This window comes from Ictalurus punctatus, chromosome 3 (genome assembly GCF_001660625.3).
Source record: "Ictalurus punctatus breed USDA103 chromosome 3, Coco_2.0, whole genome shotgun sequence".
Classification (NCBI taxonomy): domain Eukaryota; kingdom Metazoa; phylum Chordata; class Actinopteri; order Siluriformes; family Ictaluridae; genus Ictalurus; species Ictalurus punctatus.
Window position 1 is genome coordinate 11,621,183 of NC_030418.2, and position 20,900 is coordinate 11,642,082.

The 20,900-nt window shown below is 40.3% G+C and overlaps 1 protein-coding gene across 6 annotated transcripts in view; it reads right to left on the reverse strand.

Moving 5' to 3' along the window:
* Positions 1–9,467: 9,467 nt before the first annotated feature.
* LOC108263706 (KH domain-containing RNA-binding protein QKI) overlaps positions 9,468–20,900 on the reverse strand; it is an 80,166-nt gene continuing 68,733 nt past the window's right edge. The window contains exons 5-8 of one of the 6 annotated variants that reach the window (XM_017464765.3): positions 17,072–17,159; positions 16,224–16,532; positions 13,392–13,469; positions 9,468–10,490 (exon numbers count right to left, since the gene is read on the reverse strand). In XM_017464765.3, coding sequence (XP_017320254.1) covers positions 10,474–10,490; positions 13,392–13,469; positions 16,224–16,532; positions 17,072–17,159 — 492 coding nt within the window. In that variant the 3' untranslated portion in view covers positions 9,468–10,473. Of the gene's footprint in view, positions 10,491–13,391; positions 13,470–13,522; positions 16,533–17,071; positions 17,160–20,900 lie in introns of those variants that run through there. The other 5 variants (XM_017464768.3, XM_047154318.2, XM_017464767.3 and 2 more) reach the window with 5 other exon arrangements.

A 20,900-nucleotide genomic window follows, 5' to 3' on the forward strand; every position in this document is an offset into this window, starting at 1 on the left:
AAAGTCCTGTTTTTATTTGTATAACAACAACAATAATAATATTGTTGGTGGGCACAGTGGCTTAGTGGTTAGCACGTTTGCCTTGAGGGTTCAATTCCACCTCCCCTCTGCATGTGTGGAGTTTGCATGTTCTCCCTGTGCCGCTGGGGTTTCCTCCTGCTACTCTGGTTTCCTCCTCAAGTTAAAAAGACATGCATTGTAGCTTGAAGGGTTTTTCTAAATTGTCCGTAGTGTGTTATTGGGTGAGTGTGAGTGATTGTGCCCTGCAATGGATTGGCATCCCATCCAGGGTGTCCCTTTCCTTGTGCCCACAGTCACCTGGGAAGGCTCCGGGTTCCCCGTTACCCTGGGTAGGATAAGCGGTACAGAAAATGGATGGATGGTTTATTATTATTATTATTATTATCTTATTTTTGTATAATATATATTTTTTCACATTCCCACAGTGGTATCTCCTATAAAAATACAGGCATAAGTAGAAAAATCTGGAGTCAAAATTTCAGAGAACCCATAATGACCACTTTGTATGTGCTACATTTTGTAAAAGCCCAATAATGGTTAAAGGCAACTCAGTCAGCAGTTTACACATTCACTCCAACAGAGGGCATCCAGCTACCGAGGAAAGAACCAGCACACTTAAATGACCTTTCTTTGCAGAGTTGTCAAATTAAGCAGTTACCTGACCAGCCATTTGTTTCATCTGTATCAGCTCAAGTTAACAATTTTATATTGATTTAAATGTATCCATGAATCTGCATATTTAAATGTCATTTAAATATAATTTACATGCATATTGGGTTGGTTGATTGGACTAGTTTTAAACTGTGGCTTGCACACAGTCTATTGATTCTGCCAACTCTGTCTTCCTTTTATGCAGAGTGTATGGGGGGCATCACATCAGACAGAAAGATGAAAGATTGTGCAAGGATGGAAAAAAACTGGATGGCAGGGGGACAGAGAGGATAGAAAGAGAGTAAGAGAGAGAGAGAGAGCACAGAACAGAAAGAGGAGGAACAAGTTCCCATTAGAATTCTGGAGCTGCAGCTGTGAGTTCTCGGGCCGCCGAAGTGAGGCAATGAAGTTTGCCATTGTTGCGGAGCTCACAGGCCTTGGCTTCCTGGCAACCGTGAAGTGAATTAGCCAGGCCTTTCTGTGGGTCGAGAAACAGCTCCTCTGTTCCTCAACAAAAAGCCCATTGAGATGAAGGGCGCACTGGCCTCCCCAGGCCTCCTGAAAGGCGAACCCCAAAGCCAGCAAATGAAAGGCCCAGCTCCTGCTAAGGCATCGGCTGCTGTGGGAAATGTGGGTGATGTCATTATCAATGCATTTTTTTACTGTTCTTGTTGCTTTCCTAACCCCCCCCCACCCAACCCCCCCTTTTTCTGTTTGCTCTCACCCTCCTATCCACCCTACTGTTCTCTTCCTGTTCTATTTAGATCCCCATTATGGGTCTGCATCTCACTGCAAATCCAAAGAAACCCTCAGACTTGGTTGCTATGGAAACATGGAAACAGTGCAGGCGTTTGAGGGTAGCGGCCTTTAAATCAGTTTGGAGGCGGTGAGATGGGGACGGGTGGGGCATGGGGACGATGAGACCGGAATGAGCAGGAATTTGGACATGTTTAAAGACAAATTTGTAATCCTTCAATTTCTAGGCTTTTACTCAAACAAAGGTTTGAAAGTCTAATGGAGTTTGTGATCTCAAAGGATCCTCTACAGTCAGCCAAAGCCTTTTTCACAGAGCCATGCTGAGAATGCTAAATGCAGCCCAACTGCTGGAAAAAATAGTGCTGTAGCACACTGTCTTTTATCATCTAGCTAAAATTTCACTTGTGTTGTTATATGCAATGCACATCATTACTGTAGATTTAACTCCTAATGTCTCGTAGCATTTCTCAATGTTCCGTCTCAATATCAATATTCAGTTAAGCTCAGTCAAGTAGAGAGGGAAAACAAAATTATTAACAGTGGCAAAGCATTGATTAAAAGAGGCATAATGACAGAATATGTGTAGCTACAGCGTACAAAATCAAGTCTTTAGGGCTGAGAGAATTCTTTTGAAGATGGAAAGGTTCTCACGGTACTTTGCAAAGAGACTTTTCTTGCTCATTTGGCTTCCATTCAATGCCACTTTAGGCTAATTTTCAGTGTCACTATGGTGTTTTTCTGTTGGATGCTAAACAATGACAATAACTATTTAGAGCTCAACTGATTCTCACCAAGCTTGGAGTACAGAGGGAATTAGCATAAGAAACATAGCCTGACACATTCTTTAGTAGAAAAAAGAGAAGTGGGATAAATACCTACTTTTTTTAGCCACACTGCTGCATTGCACCCTCTGAGTGAGTTAGGTCTAAAAAAGTAGTTTCACCCTGCTTCTGCAGGCTTCTACAAGCTACAGTTAAAGTGATTTAAAAGCGGTTGACATTTACATCTCGGGATGAATTTTGACCGAAAAATTATTTCACAACAGCAGCACTAATTTATTTATTTTTAATCACATTTTTAATGTAGGCATGAGTTCAGACAGCTAAAGGCAGCTCTTTTTCATCCACATATTGCCAGTGACTTTAATGAACCCTATTTTGAATGATTATTGACTAATTTCCTCTTAAAAGGCCATTTGTGAATATGTATTTATAGTCTAGATTAAAAAAAAAAAAACAAAATTAAGAAACCAATTCTCTTTCTATTCAAGGTTAAATATAATTTTGTCTTCTCTCCTCATTAGCAGATGAGAGAAGTAAATGAAAGCATACTGTACATAAATTACACAAGGTCTTGCTAGATGTTTTAATGGGCTTCAGAATATGTCAAAGTGGCTTGAGAACTAGATAAGTGAAATAATTACTCCTCTCTTACATTAGAGGGGCTCACTAACACTCATGTTTGCAACACTGCAAGTGAGAAGATCGAGTTAGCACTGTGCTTTATTATTATTATTATTATTATTATTATTATTATTTCTCCTCTAAAACTCAAACATGGTTGCACTCTTCAAAAAACATTTTGGAGAAATACAGTGAACTCCATAATTATTAGCACTGAAAATGAACACAAATGAATTAACACATATTTTGAGCTCAAACGTAAACGGACACAGCATAGATTTCATTTCAACATCTTTTTCAAATGTATTTTTAGAAAATGAATTAGTTCACCTTTTCCTCCGTAACCCTACAATTAACATTTAATGAACTCTCCCTGTAGACCAATAACAGCATTGAGTCTCTTCCTCTAATGCCTAAAAATGTGGGAGACACTTGTACACTGCAAAAACCTTGAATATAACCTTGAAAATACCTTGAATATAGTCACATTTATCTAGTGTCTTATTATAAGATCACAGTAAACCAAGCATAAGATTATTAAACCTATTTCGTTTATACTCGAAATAGTACACATGTATTGTGCTTGAAATAGTCTTGTTCTACTGGCAGATAATTTTGCTAATTTAAGCATTTACTTCTAGAAAGAGTCAAAGTTATTTGCCAATAAAATACGAAAACGAGAAACAAGTCAAAATGTCTAGAAATAGGTTTAATGATATTATAATTGGTTTACTGTAATCCTATAATAAGAAATGCTAGATAATTGGGACTATATTCAAGATATTTTCCCTTGCTAAGATGACTTTTTTTTTTACAGTGTAGAGGGATCTTGCTCCACTCATTCATGCAGAACATTTGAAGCCCCTTAATATATTTAGTTTTGTTCATGTGTACTGTGTTCTTTAATTTGGACCATGGGTTTTCAACAGAGTTCAAATCCAGAGACTGTGACGGTCATCTCAACAGTTTTGAAGCCCCTGGGCACTCCACAAAGTGTCAAACAGCCCTAAAGGATCCTCAACCATATTTTACACTGGATAATGGGTCAGTGATGATGAACATGGACAGAAATTTCGCAGAAAAGTGTGGTTCTAAATACCACAATGCGTGATGAGATCCCTGCCTGATAATAATAATGAGTCTTTATTGGTCACATATACATTATAGCACAGTGAAATTATTTTCTTCGCATACCCCAGCATGTCAGGAAGCTGGGGTCAGAGCGCAGGGTCAGCCATGATACAGCACCCCTGGAGCAGAGAGGGTTAAGGGGCTTGCTCAAGGGCCCAACAGTGGCAGCTTGGCAGTGCTGGGGCTTGAACCCCTGGCTTTCTGATCAATAACCCAGAGTTAACCTTAACCACCAAGCCACCACTACCCCAGATCCATCCTGATGCTCTGATCCTCACATGACTAGCCTAAAGTTTGCTGTGAGATTGCTTTGGATCGTACTCCACAGACACCTTAAAAATGGCTGTGGATGTTCTTACTTAGATAGTCTGAAGAGTGCATTTACTTAAAACAGTTTGCACTCAAGTCTCATTCATTATTCAGTAAACAACATCACTTGAATACTGTAGACTTAAAACGTAAAACTCTAATTAAATCAAAATGACTTTGATGCTCACACTGCAGACCCTTTCAACACACCAAGCACAGCTTGACTCTATAGTATACAATTATGGAAGAGTAATGACTCGCAATTACGCTATCTGGTGTGACCCAGAAGAGGATGGGTTCCCTTTTAAGTCTGGTTCCTCTAAAGGTTCCTCTTCCTTTTGTCGTCTATCCTTGCCACCTTTGCCTCTGGTTTGCTCATTAGGGACCGCTTTAAATCTATATTTGGCCTTTTTTTTAAATGCACTATAGAAATAAGATTGCACTGTAATAGAATTGAATTAAATATGCTTTGTGAAGTTCAGGTGCTGCATTTTGTTGGTTGCTCTCAGGAACAGCTTCTTTAGTGTAGCTTGGTTTTATGGAAATGGCATCCAATAGTTCACTTGTGCTTAGGTATTGGTAATGGGTCCAGGGTTCGATGTGGAGCTCCGATTAGTGTCTGTGTGGAATTTTGTTATGCTCTTCTCTGCTCTTTGAAGGCGATAGATTAAAAAGCAAAAGAAGGGAAAAAAATCACTGCAATTATTTTAAATATTCTTCATGGAAATACTACAAAATGCTACTATCCCAAACAGAATGTTTTTCTTAGTGAAAAAGCATACAAAAGTCACACAATTTCGCCAATTGCTTTAACTTTAATATATTTATGTATTTCATGCAATAATCTGGAGGTGACTGAAAGGAAACCTCCATTAATAGGAACTGTCAGGTTTCATTAATATGTGCTTTGCTGCTGAACTTTTGAATATGAAGAGTTTGTGGAACGATTAAAGTGATAGTGTTATTGAAAATGAAACTACTACTTCTGCTAACTGGAGTGAGCAGTGGCAGACCACGGATACAGTCTTCCGGTGCAGAACGCCTCTCTGGCTCCAGAAAGCTGAGCTGTAGCGCCCAGCTCAGACATGAAGGTCAGCAGTGTACCTTGCATGGCTAAGGTGATACCTGTGTTCCTACTAAACACTCTCTAAGGACTCTTTAACTCAGCCTGGCTGGCTCGCTTTTCCTCAAGCCTGCCTATCCTAGCAGTCCCCTCTGCATCTTAGCAGCACTATTACGCTCTCATTAGCCCCATCCCCTCCCTCTCTCCCAGGCACATTGCATTGTGTTACATTAGGATAAAGAGGACAGGCTAATATATATATATATATGTGTGTGTGTGTGTGTGTGTGTGTGTGTGTGTGTGTGTGTGTGAGCGGGGGGGGGGGGGGGGGGGGGTGAAGGGAGCTCTTAAGAGCAGTGTCTGACGTTTGCCGATTCAGGGGGAATCTGATCTCACCTAGAGGCTTGTCTCTCATTCTAATCTCGCTCTTGTTCCTCTGTCCACCCAACCTTGCTCTTTCTCTGTCATGACTGATTCTCATTTAAATTAGCTGAATATTTTCGACAGCCCCAGGTGACTAAGATGGCATTTCATACTACTGTATATCTTCTGTTACAGTGGATAAATCATACTACATTCAAGACTGTAGTTTAAAAAAAAAAAAAAAAAGTGAGAGATTTTCTATGCATTTGAGTAAACATGAAGGAGCTCCTGGGAAAAGGGTTGTGATTACTTGAGCTGTGACATTGTTGCACCAAAAGAAAACATTCCCTATTCACAGACATCACACTATCACACTTTGCACGAGTACACCACTGTATTAGTTGACGCTTTCATTACAAGGTGGACTAGTTTATTTCACTGTGCATTTCTTATCTCAGCAGCAAAGCAATGCATTCCAGACTTAATATTCTCTCTCAACGTCACCGTATAATTGAAACCCACTACACCCTCGAGTGCAGACACAGCTGAGAGGAGCGGAGAGCGGAAGCGAGAGTAAAGGAAGGAGAAAAGTCAGGCGAGTGAGCCGTATACCTCGCAGCTCTGGTCATGTGGTCTTTTTCTCCACAGCACAAACAAACACTTTCATGCCTGAACACCCGGTGGCGACTCAAGATGCGATTTCTTCCCCCAAACAGCCAGCAGGATCCTCAGCATGCCTTATCAGTGGTGAGCAGAGGAGCACAGCGGCCCAGGCAATTTGAGTCCTGTGATAGACACGGTAATTTCCGCTGCACATGCTTGGACTTGAAGACGACGCAGAGGATGCGATTGAAGGAAGGATGTTGCACAGAAAAAGGAGTGAAAAGGGCTAGAGAGACAAAGGAGGGCACACAGAGGGGTGCACTTGCTCCAGTGAAAAAACACTGTTGTCTGCTCGATTTATTTGAATTACGATGGCTTGTGCTGTGTAATGCAGTGCTGCTGGCGGAGCCGATCATGATCATTAGTTCTAACACGTTCATGAAAGTTTGTTAATGCATCGCATGCTGGTAAAAACAGTAGGCAAAGACATCATGCCCTGTGTGTGTATACTTTTAATTTTTTTTTGTGTTTGTGTAAAATAAAAATAAAGATCTAAAATCTAAAGCAAATGTTTTCTATGGAGGCATCAAGAAGAATATGACTTATTGCTAAACTTCTGCTTTTCACAAAATGTCACATTCACTCTTAGCATCTAGGGGTCTGCATAAAGGGCTTGAACAGGACCACCATCTGGTTATAGAGGTTTCAGATCTTTTGACATTTGCAACAATTGTGAATGTGATTTATTAATTTTTTTGTCCATGCATTTGTCTACAGTTTAATCTAAACATACTCATCTGACTGCATTCACCACAGTGACAAAGGATCAATAATGCATTTTGTTAATGTAATATGTAATACTAATGCCATGAGGAATATTAAGAGTTGCTCCAAGCACATGCTAAGATTTATTTATTTATATTTTTAGTTTACACAAATTTACTATAATGTGGCTATGAGACGAAATCAAAGTGCAGCAAAGCACAGGCAGTGTGTGTAATGTGCTTTTTTCATGTTCTTAACTAGTTATTTTGTGTTCTCTACTTAATAAACTGCACCATCACCCGAAGAAAAAGTCATCTGCTATGGTTACAACTCTAGGCATGTCATAATATTATTATAAAAATTAAAGTTTCATATACAATTCTGTCTTGGAGATAAATATTGCCTTCGCACGTCATCAAAAATGAAAAAAAAAATTTAAAAAAAAATGGTGGCCTTTTAATAACCTAATTGTTTAATAACATCATATTTACATTGCCCGAAACATATCCAGTGTACCAGGGTGAACTACTGTGATTTGAACAAATTGTCAGACAGTCGTTTTGGACAGTACTGCTCCCTTCTTGAGTCAGTAGCATACAGCTGAACTTTAGAAAAACTTACTTAAATTGAAGGTCATATCTAAGACAAGCTTCTGTTTTGGTCAACAGCCAACAAAACCATTAGCGCAAAACTGTCCATGAAACTGCTTAAGTCTGTAGTTAATCCTGGGTCTGAATACTGATATGTGCTGTTTCAGTGTTAACTCCTCACTACTGCCCACCAAGTCAACTGCATATGGCCTTAATGAGTTCATTAAGTATTAAATTATATGGCTCTTTTTAGAGTTAAGCATATTTCTTCATCCCTGTGCATTAGGTAGGCTACTATTGAATCAAATAATGAAGACTGTCAGATTGGTAGGGACAAATAAAATATGGCTCTATTAATTTGGAAAGTGCTGTCTTGGCACAGCTCCATTCACATCAACATACTTTATAAATATACATAGTTCCACTAAGGACGTTATTCAGAAACTACCCGTGAGATTCTTCTGGCAACATTTGGTTATAGAATGTGATATTAGTTTATCGCAATGGGATGGGCATGCCACAAGGATTCTTCATATACACATAGCACAGAGACAAGGCATTTAATGTAGTTTATTACATACATATAAAATAAGATAGAAAAATAAGGTATAAACTTGTAACAATGGCTGTTGATACAGACATACATATTTTTCTCATAGGCAATACCTGGGTAGGGGCACACATAGCATGAATCTAACACATGAGTCTTATGTCTGCATGTGTGTAATACACATATTCACTCATATAATAAAGAACATTCACAGAAATAATATCAGGAATTTTGGGGGGGAACAAAAATCAGAAACCAACACAAACCAGATTTTATATTTTAATTGCTATCTAGGGTGAAATATCATGCGATATATAGTATGGTGTGGCTGATCCACAGATAGATCGAACCTGTATTGTACTGTCAAGCTTTTTTCCCTATAATATTTTCAAATCGGATCATTTTCATAATCTCAACTACTAAGAAGCAATGCTTTTGACATTTTGACAGGCTGTTTTCATCTTATTCCAAAATACAGGCTGAACTTCAATTTTAATACCTTCATAAATACAATAATATGGTCACGGTACTGCAGGATTAAAACTGAAAGTGGTAATGAAGTGAGGATGGTACAGGAAGACATGTTTAATGACTCACAGAACCCCCACAAGACATCAGAGGCCATTTTGTTGCATAGTAAAGAAAGATTTGGGGGATGGGAGACACACAAGACATGGTGCAGTCCAGCATGGGCAGTGCACACAGCTTCCACTGAAAAATACAGTGACGTTGGTGCAACATCGTGGCAATTCACTCATATTGCAATGTTTTTAACTGTTCACAGTGGCATACGCTATTACTGTTAGGCTGGAAACACAAGACAGTAAATTCCATCATACAGGTTCACAGATTATTAAAAGGATCACAGGTGGAATATTGGCTACAATATTAAAAGCATAATCCGTAGGTCTGGGGCTGGATGCATGACTGTTTCTCAACTTTCTTGAGGTATACTAATTAACCAAAAAGCTCATATAGCAATTTAAGGATAACGATTCAGATTTAGAATTTTCACTCAGTGCAAGATTACATGTCTTCAATAATCGCCGACTTATGCTAAACTGAAAGAGGGAACTAAAGAAGGCTGCGCAACTTGTCCTCAGAAGAAGCTGTGTGCACTGAGCACTGGCCTACTCATTCGCCACTAATGATGACACATTCAGATTGAAGAAACCATGAGAACCACAATAAGGCACTTTGTAATGTTTCTATTTCACCCCCCCCCACCCCCCCCACCCCCCCACCCCCACCCCTTCCTCCCGTCAGCAGGATGAAAAGGTTGGTTTGGTCGTCCGTTTCTACATCCAATCACAGAAAACGGGATTGTTTTCACATAAAGGGTTTAGTGTTCTCTTTTTTCACTTTACAATACTTGTATAAAAGATTCAGGTGTAAAAATATATACTTTCTCTTCCCCTGAACTGGAGGATATTAAAAGTTTTCTGTACATATGTTCTTTAACTTTTTTTTTTTGTCATTTTTTTGAACATTTATCTACAAATTTGATACATTTGTACAGCAGATAGGCAAGCATGGCTTATACATCCTCGGAAAAACTCGTCCACTGAAAAGTGTTCGATTGTTTGTTGGGGAAAATGCTAAATACACCTCTCTATGCTCATCATTCACTTTGCACTGCCTATACTAATACGCCAAATGTCATTAAGTTCCCTTTGATCCCTTAATAATTTTTCAGACAAGAAGACAGAGTTGTGATTTCACCAGTTCACACAACAATGTACAGGGACAGAAAGGTGCACGCACTAATGCCACACCATCACATAATACATTCAGACAGATGTGTCACCGTCACACCTGGGTAACGGCCGAGCAACGAGGGCTGTTTTTTTCTCTCTTGACTGAAGGCAGGGTCTGTGTCTGCTTGGAGCTCTGAACATCATGTGTCATGTTTTGTGGGGCTGTAGAGTATGTGGTAAGTGTAAGTATGTGGGTGAAGGATCGGGTCAGACTGGGCTAAACATTATTGCTTATTGCTTACAAAGGACTCAGTGCAGGTCTACAGTGGCAGGACGGTCCGCTCCCTACAGACCTTTTGAACTGGAGGGCGTCTTCTAGGCTTTGCTGCGTGTCCACCGATCAGGTGTAGAGACGCCGCATCTCCACTGCCAGTGCAGGGAAAGCTGTTTAATGCTCTGTTTCTTTCTATTATTCACTCATTTGTTGTGTTTTTAGAGCAGAGAAGTGATCTGTAGGCAGGCAATGGGCAGGTCATCATAGGGTGAAGTTGAGAAGTCAGAAGGTCAGGGGTTAGTTGCCGGTGGTGGCTGGGTGGTTAGAGAAAAGGAAACAAGGGGGGGGGGACAAAAAAAAGAAAGGCAAAAAAGAGGGAGGAAAAGAAAAAAGATACAGAGGAGATTAGTTTCAGCTAGTGAAGGCAGGATGACAATATGATAAACCCATCACAATTAGGCTCCAGATTGAAATGAGTCAAACCTAAGCTTTACTGCATTCATGCCTTACACGCCACCTGTTCAGTAATGTGTTAGGCATGAAATGATTCGCATTCATTTAACAATTTAGGACAACTCCAACTGTGAGTTGACTGAATATGGGAGCATTGGAAGAACAGTTGGTCTTCATTTACACAATGTAGTAAAATCAAAACATGATTTTACTGACAGGATGGCAGCCAGTGTGAACCAAGGTTACATGTTAAGAAGGAGGAAATGAAAAGAGAAAATTCCTGACAAAAAAAAGAAAAAAAAAAGAACCCAACGGTGGTAAACAAACATGTCTAATGGTTAGTAGCAGTCAAGTGAAGGGTCAGATATAGTTCCTAATGAAAGGAGAGGACAGACCAGAGAGCAGCCAATGCAGTGTCTTGTTACCCGACTGCTATTAAGCACTAGAGCTCTTCAGAGGTTTAAGCGGCAAGCTGATAGTTATGATGGAGATGGATTATAATGTCAAGGAAACAAGTCATTGAACACTGAAATAATTTAGGGCCAAAACAGTTGTTGGTTGTTGTTGTACTCAATAAAATTTTTATTGCCTTTTCAAATTCATCTTTTTTTTCCTTCTATTTACAACAACATAAAAATCTTGGCCTTTAATGATACAAAGCAACACTACACGGAATTCTCTAGATAACATAATATCCATGGAAACACAAGCTGTGGGAATTTTAGCCATCACCCTCAGCTTTGCAGACTATTGACAATTCACAGGACACATAATATAAAATGCTTTTGCATATAAACACTGGAAAAGTCCTGTCGTTCATATAAAGCCCTAACATATATCCAAAAATATAGGAAAATCTCTAAGGTGGTACTATATAAAGCAACTATTATGCATATTTGCCTTTCCTACAAATAGCCCTCTATAATATCACTGCTATTTCTTTGCAAATTGCAATTAAATTGACATTTCATATACATTCCTGCTTTATATTTATATATATATTTATATTTATATATATATATATATATATTTTTTTTAAGAAGCAACAAGTAAATACTATTTTCTTTTCAACAACAAAAAATAAAATAAAATGATGCTTACAGTAAAACATAAAAAAAAAGTATCAAGTGGAATATTTTTTTCCCCATAAATGCATCTACACTCTGACATTTCTGTCCACACAACAGTGGTCAACCTTAAGACTATGCAGCTTCGATCACACCTGTATTCAGTACTCTTTTCAGTTCTGTCATCTGAGGTTTGATGTAGTTTTCACTTTTTTCAACGTCTGTTCTTTGCTGAACAGAAGAGATGAATGCTTCTGACTTGTTCAGTGCAAAATAATAGTTGTGCCACATAGCATCTCTGTATCAAATGAGGCAAATACCAACAGTTTGAAATAATAAAAAAAAAAGTAACTAAGCTAAAAAAAAAAGAAAAAAGAACAAAGTGAGACCTCTGAAGACTGGCAATCCAGTAAAAATGCACAGATTGGTAAATCGGAAGTTCTGTGCAAATGGGTTCTCAAAAGTATATTTTCTGGAAAGCAGTAGTACCATAATATAAAACATTATCAGTATAAAACAAAAAGGATATGAGAAATACATGGTAAATAATAATAATGAAAAAAAGGAGTAAAAAATATAGAGACATTTTTTTTCACGCTTGCCACCTGTAGTTGCAGCTGGTAAAGGGCATCAAGCTTAAAATGGCACTTAATAATAATAATATTAATAATAATAATCTTCCTTCTCATTCAGTCAAGCAGAAGTACCACATGACCCGAAATTTCAATCAGACTACAACTGCATAAAGCAAAACTATAACCAGACACTGATAATAAGATATAGCTATTTTGAGGGTCTGTTGCTCTGTTGGACTGAATTCCAGAGTTTGGCCTGTGAAATCAAATTATGTATATTTTTCACTAATACTTCCCATTGCTCATAATCATTACACCCAATTTTCTGTTTATATGATTTCTACTTGCTCCATTACTTCAAAGAATATGTGGAACTAATCCATCAAACAATTTAACCAACTATCGCGTGATCATTTGATTAAAAAACCAAACAAAATATTGATCCTGAACTCTGGTTACTGAGTTTCAGGAGTTTCATGCTCTCCTTGTGTTTCTGTGGCTTTCCTCTGGGTTCTTCCTGTTTCCCAAAAACATGCCAGTGGCTACACTAAATTACCCCCAGGTGTGAATGTGTATGTGAACGAGTGTGTGCATGCCGTCCAGGATGGATTCGCACCTAGCACCCAGTGTTCTTCTGTGACCAGGATAAAGCCGTTACAGAAGATGAAGAATGAATTAAAAACGAGTGCTGACGTCTGCAACTTTGATTTTCTTCTTGTAATGATGGTTATATAAGGACTTAAGGAAAATCGAAACATTTCTGGGAAGTTTATTATGTAAATGTCAGTAATGTTTTGCAATTTTGAACTAGGGTCTGCAATATAAATAAGCATAAATAGTAAACCTCGATGAGGTTCTGGGATTTTGAATGGCACCTAAAGAAATTTCAAAACAAAACCGGTCCATTATTTGTCATCAACATCATGTCAAGGTCACAAGGTCATCAAAATAATGGAATGAAGTTGATCACATAATTTTCACAAATCCAAGTGCTGTGTTTGGGTTTAACATTAAAAACGCCCATTTCTGCCTGTAGTGAAGCTGGATATAACAGATCAGAACCAAAAGGAAGTGACTACAAATCAAATCACGAACACAAAAGCATATGAGCTAAACTAACCTCTGTCTGTGGTCACTACCCTTTGGTAAGGATGGACCCGCATATCGTGCCTTCGAACTTTAGTTGCCACTGCACCTGCTTGGATTGCAATAATAATCACCAAATACACAGATAAGATATATATATATATATATATATATATATATAAAATCCCATCAAGTAAATCAATGAAACTGAACAGATTTCATTTATCTGTGTGGCCAAATTACATTTATCTGTGTGGCCAAATATGTATAACAATTATTATGCAAATAATAAAAATACAAGTTAAGGCACAAATAATACTTGTTCATTTTTCAAAATAGCATATTGAAAGTGGAAAAAAAATGTTGCATTAATTCCAAGTGGTGGATCCATGCTTGGATAGTAGGATGGACATTAGTAACAAGTACACACACACACACACACACACACACACAAACACACAAACACACACACAGAGGGAGGGATAGAGAGAGAGAGAGAGAGAGAGAGAGAGAGAGAGAGAGAGAGATAGAGAAAGAGAGAGAGAGAGAGAGAGAGAGAGAGAGAGAGAGAGAGAGAGAGAGAGAGAGAGAGAGAGCGAGAGCAAAGGGAGCTTTACTAGTCACATAATCCTGCAGTGAAGCAATGGGGAAGTGCACCTCTCCAGTTCCACATTTAAATATAATACTGATAAACTCACTCTCTGAGCAAAGGCACAGAGATGATAGTGCGTAGGCACATGTGCAGTAGTAAAAAAAGAGAAAGGATCGAAAATACAACAGCAATGATTTAAGTGATTAGTAAAGCAAGCTCCTTGATTTTTACTCTCTTGTACCCTAACCAAACAACATAGCAGTCAGTAGAACAGATCTGTGAGACATACACACATACACACATATACCTTTGCTGCTAAAAGGGGCATCGGGCACAGATACAATATTTCTAAGCATATACGGAGCCTCTTTGGGCAGAGGGGTGGCCAGTGTAAACAAAACAGTAGTATGTCTGACTGACTGCTAGGCTCGATTTCATAATTCATTAACACTCAGGAAATAACAAGGCCGCTGTGAAACGAAAGCGCATGTGTGTTAACACTCAGATCGGATGAGGGGCTCAGTAAGGATCCTCGAAAGCACTTTTAGCCTTTCGTGGGGAAAGCCACACCTAAAGAATAAAGGAAGGGAATGTGAAATTAGTGCCAGGAGTGTCTGTCCTCAAGAAGCAACACACACTATAATTCCATGCGTTACCAAAGCCATTTTAGGGCAGTCTATGCCTAAAAGCAGAGGTGCTGGATTTGGTCACTGCATGCATAAGGCTACGTTGCTTTTTTTTTTTTAAATATTGGTTCATATTATGCTGTAAACAACCTTGGAACTCACTGCCACAGAGCACCATCAAACGGCTGTGTGAGTAGAACTCGAATAGGTCTGACTTTTAGAACAATCCCACCATCCCATGACTCCTAAAGCAGCCCCTGTCTGACCCCCACTGTCCCCTCACCGTCTTCATGTTACCTCTCCTGATGCGCCCTCCGCACCAAGGGAGGGAGCATCCAGAGAGGGTTTGCAGCAGTTTGGGGCTCAGTGCTTTTTCTCCCTCATTATGGTACACACAGTTTCAACACATGACATTAAATTAAACCAAAAACAAAACAGGATTCAGGTTGCAGAAGGGACAAACAGTGAAAGGCCGGGGAGCAGAGGCTCCTGGAAGAGGGGGGTGCTTTCCGGTCAGTCCAATAAGATGAGTGTTTGCAGGGGGGGTGGAGGGGTGGGGAGGGGTGTGAGGGTGTCGAAGGGTGAGTGTGTAGGGTGAATGAGGGTCAGAAAAGGGGATGAGGGGAGTGGGTCTGCTTTAAAAAGGAGGCCGACCGGCTGGCTCTGCACGCTGCACAGTGATGGGAAAGTGACAGGTCTGAAAGCCCAGGTACAGCGGCAGCTCTTCGGCCTTTGAGGATGCTGTATAGGTGTACACAAGAGAGAAGACATGGATGAAATCTTCCACTCTGCTCCCTCCACAACACTCCTCACCTCCTTTGCTGTCTCACTGAAGTGCTTTCATGATCAAACCCAAACACCAAAACTACTCAAATCAGGTCTCTAATACAGTGCTACTGTACTGGGCTTAGAACACTTGGAGCAGTCGGCTTGATCTTGGCAGAATAAAGCTTACTTTATTAGACAGAGACTAAATCCCGCTCTGGCTCATCTCATTGGACACGCTGATCTTGCCTCACGGATGCACTTTTTTTTGTGTCATTTCTCAACTTAACACTGTGCCTCTGGGAGCAGCCTGTGTAAAACTGGCAGAATGCTGTTTGTAACATGATACTCATAATCGGCTTTTCTCAAGTGCCTTAATGAAGCCATAGAGCTTGTGTGGAGAGGGGAGGACAGGGCCTTTGAGAGTGAGAAGGAGAGAGGGGGAGCATGCGAAAAATAGGGAGGGAGAAGGAGTGAGGGCAGAAAGCAAAAGAGACCCCTCTCTTATAATTCATATAAAGCCAACAGAGCACTTAGCAGCCCGATCATTTATGCCACATTTCTTTAATGTATTTATTTATTTTTTGCAACGAGAGATTACTTTTATGAAACTAAACGGATTAAGTGGGAAAAGGTTTGCAGTGTTATTTCATTACCTTTTTATTTTCCCTAAGGTGATTGGGAAATGGGTGGATGAAGGTGGCAGTAAATATAGAAAGCTCATCTATATCGTAAGACAGCATTTGGGGAGGAGGTGGGGGGTGTGGGGTGGTCAGGGTTTAAGAAGAGTGACGCAGGAGTAAGGTAGGTGCTGCGCTCCACTGCCCAAGTAGGTGTTGGTATTGGTGGGGTGGCATGCCAGCGCACTCACAACTGTGCTTACCTAACACGCCACTGGAATCGATGGGGTACTCAAGGATGGACGTGGCTGGCGCCAAAGTGTATGGGTATTCATAGGGTGCGGCGTAAATCAGGCCAGCTGACTCCGGCCCGGGAGGCACCAGGGTGGCGGCGGCAGCATGGGCGTGAGCTGAGCCGTTGGGCACGACGGTCTGAATCTGACGAATTAGGGGCATGATGGTGGGGCCCGTGGGCGCGGGAGTACGCAGGGCAGCCGGGGGCAACACGGGTGCTGGGCCGCTGATGATGCGAGGAGCCTGGGCACTCGCTGCAAGAGAGAAGGCAAGGGCAGCTGCAGTGAACGGAGGGAATGTAGAGGAAAGAGAGACAAAAGAGAAGAAGAAAAGGAGAGACAAAACCAGAGTTAGTGTTAGCCATGAGCTGTACATGGCACATGACAGCATGAGCAGCCAGACTGTAGTTAGTTAGGGAGGAAGAAGCCAGTGGTACTTATACCATAGCTATTACAAAACTCCACAAGGATGGCACTTCAACAGCAGCATTTGCAAAAGCAACATAGCAAAGAGCCAAATAACGCATGTTCAATGACTAAAAAAAATGTTTAAAAATTTTTTTTTTTTACCGCATACCTTTTTGAGTGTTTGCAAGCTTTTGCAGGTATACAGCTCTCTGTGGCAATTTAGAATCAAACTAGCGAGCTGTGCTGAGTGCTCTTATCTGAGAATCAGGGTTATCTGAGAGTGCAGTGTTGGGCATTAGTAAAAGCTAGGATCACACAGGCCTTTCACACTGCCAGCACTGTTGGTTAAAAAAAACAAAAAAAAACTGTGTTACAAACAAATCCCTGTAGAGAGATGAGGAGGCACTTACGTGATTTAATGTTGGCATCCCTGTAGGTGCCGTTTAGAATGGCCAGTTCCATCAACTGCATCTTCTTCAGACTGTCCTCTCCTTCAGCCTGGCAAAAACAGAGTTGTGGCAATTAAATTAAAGACACACACACACACACACACACCTGTGTGTTTTAATGATGAATCATCCTGCAGGATCAATCTTTAAAACGATTTTACTTGAAATGGAGTGGAGTAAATCCTAATTAAAATCTAATTCGAGCTAAATATTTTAGATTTATACATATCTAATCTGTGTGGCTGGAACAATGGCAGAAAAGCAACAGACCACTGTTTCATTATTCTTTCTCCATCCCACATCCCGGCTCTGTTTGATGTCTCTCAGGCCCGCTAGAGCAATTAACTCGGCAAGTGTAATGCATTCCGATTTCAATCCGTCTTCATCTTTGATTTGTTTGAGTCCTCTCCAGATGAAACGGAGAAGGAGAGGCGTATTTCGTGGCCTGTCAGCACGCCGCTGCGGAGATCTTCCAAGGTCCCAGAACACTCCCCTGCACGGGCTATGCCTAAATATCAATACTTTATTAAGTCAAGAGGCTTGTGATGAATCGTGGGGGAGAGAGGGAGAGCTGTTATAAATCACTCTCTGTCTTTATTTAATCAGCCTAATGGCCACTGTCCTTGAGAGGTCTCCAGGGCGTGCTGGCTGTTTTGCTCAGTGTTACAGTGCGCCACTTACACACTCGACTTTATGAGTCTTAGGAATGAAGCAGGAAAGTTTGGGAACTTCGCTGACTGTGACCTACACAGAGGTAAGGATTCAAGGTTTTAGATACTAAATTATAAGTAGGAAAAATTACTGATATATGAATTATCATAGTAAATTCATGGGGCTATTATTGCAACATAATTCATACATATTCTACCTTGATATGGAACCTGGCTGGAGTCAGTATAATGATGCAGTATCAGCTATGAGCCAGTGAGAGGCGCTGTGTTGTCATTATAGCAACACACTAAATAGACACAAGCTGCCTTTCTCTCACTAACACACACACACACACACACACACACACACACACACACACACACACACACACATACACATGCATACACACACACACAAACACACACACGCATACACACACACACACACACACACACGCCCACATACCACCATGCACACACACCTACACCCACATCCGTGCGCACACACCCACACCAACACCGCACACATCCACACACACACAAATCCAAATGCGCATGCACCTGCATCTACACCAATACCCACAAAGACACACACGTGCACAATCACGCATCCACATCAATACACATACACACACACATACACATACATAAACACACATCCAAACACGCACACATGTACACCCACACCAATATCCACAAACACACACACACACACTCTCACACACCTGCGCAAGTGACTTTCTGACACTTTCTTTATCAATGTCTTTTATTCACACAACTTGAACCTGAGCTCACAACCAAATCCAGCACAGAAGTTAGAACGATCTGTGGGGCAAATCCTCTAATTCACACTGTGACTTATTCCGCTTTCCTTCCACATGGCTCCATCCACTTTCACTCTTCAAATAACAAAACCAACATTTTCTTCCTCCACACTTGCTCAGCTCTTTCTTTCTCTCTCTCTCTCTCTCTCTCTCTCTCTTTGCTCATCTCTTTACTGCAGAAAGTGAGTCAGTTGTCAGTTTGGCACACACCTTAGTAATCCATTACAGGCCTGCTGACTCTCACTCATGCACCCGCTGTTCTCTCTATCCATCTACTGCACCCTATAGTTCTCTCTTTCCTCTTCCTTTTCACTCCTCCAGCCACATCCTGTCTCCTTCTCTCTCCCTCACTTTCTCTGTGACAAAGTTGCCCAGGGCCTTCCTGCACGTACAGCGCAGTGTCAGACAAAGCTGCACAAAGTCTAAGTGATTATGCTAGTGTGTGTATGTGTATGGGTGTGTATGTGTGTGCGTGTGTGTATGCGGATGTGTGTGTATATATGTATCTCTGTGTGTGTATGTATGTATATGCGTGTGTGTGTGTGTGTGTGTGTGTGTGTGTGTGTGTGTGTGTGTATGTGTGTGTGGCTCCTGATGCTTGCAGCAAACATCAATATGGTCAATCTCAGTTTAATATAAAGAATGCTCTAGGATGCCAAAGCTACTAAATCTTTTTCTCGGTTCTCCGCCAGGTGCCGTGGGGTTCAGCTGCTTGTCTTTTCTTGTGTTCTTGTGTGGAGCGCTGAAGTATTTTCAAAAGCACAATACAAATCTCAGCCTGTGCAGAAACTTTGTCAGAAGGCTCCCAGCAACTAGACAACACAAAACGGCTGATTTGTCAGACAGCTCACAGCAACTTGCAAACAGAAAAATAAAGTGATGTAACAGCAACCAGACAAGCCTGTGCTTTCCCAAAAACCTGTTGGACAAATGAATTGATCATATACTGAGCAATATTATCTCAACCATCATACTATTATTAAAAGAGATAGTATAGTGAATGAGCCCTGATCTATGAGATATTAGATGCATGAAGGAATAGACATAGCACTCTGAATTCTTGGGTAGACACAGATTCATATTTTCAATAAATATCAGTTTCATATACATCTGCACACATATAGTAGCTGATGAAAATTCAAATAATCAATTAAAATCATCATACAGTCAGTAAGCACCAGTCCAAGCAGAGTGAGAGGGGGAAATGGAGGGAAACTGGAGCACTTATAGTGGGGCTAGAGCACAGTTCAGCTGCAGTGGAATGCTTTTAATGTCTGTCTGCATAAAGAGGAATCACTCTGGAGCTATTCAGGCTGGGACCATAATGACCTTTGGAGTACAATGCCTGCCTGCCTAACCCTCCATCACCAGCTGTCAGGCTGACTCTGTCTCCTTCTCTTCTTTCTTTGTATGTGTGTGTGTGTCTCTCGCTCTCTTACTCATTCAAACACTTTCTCTACAGGTTGTACACCCACTTAAAGAGGCATTCAAAGGGATTCAAATATTATTTAAAGTGATCTGCCATATAATGTACTATTCTGTAGTGCTTTTCCATATCTCAGACTCGGCCATGTTGGTAGAAATCATATTTTGTATCATTTTCACATTTATGGTATCAGTGTTCTGTACCTACTAAAAATCTTGAAATATATTTACAGACACAACTGCAATGACACAATCATTAGGTAAGCAATGGCACACTTCTTCTGTACAATCTGGAACAAAGAATGTATATACAACATCCCAGAGTTGAAGCTGTTCTGTTCTGAGGAACAGGCTAAAATTCCTCCAAGCCGATGTGCAGGACTGATCAACAGTTACCGGAAATGTTTAGTTACAGTTATTGCTGCACAAGCGGGTCACACCAGATACTGAAAGCAAAGGTTCACATACTTTTGCCACTCACAATTATGCAATATTGGATCATTTTCCTTAATAAATAAATAACCAAGTATAATATTTTTATTTATGTATTTTAATACTTTTTGGACTTTTAGGTGTAAAAACCTGATGATGGTTTTGGTCATATTCATGCAGAAACACAGAAAATTTGAAAGGGTTCACAACCTTTCAAGCACCACTGTAGTATTTTCTATAACAGTAATAACTTTTATAATCAGATCTTTCCCTTACTACAGTGCCCTCCACTAATACTAGCACCCTTGGTAAATATGAGCAAAGAAGGCTGTTAACATTTAACCTTTTGATCTTTTGTTCAGAAAACTCACAAACATATTCTGCTCTCATGGATATCAAACAATTGCAAACACAACACAGGTTTGTCAAAAAAGAATATCTTTGTTAAATATAGGTGTG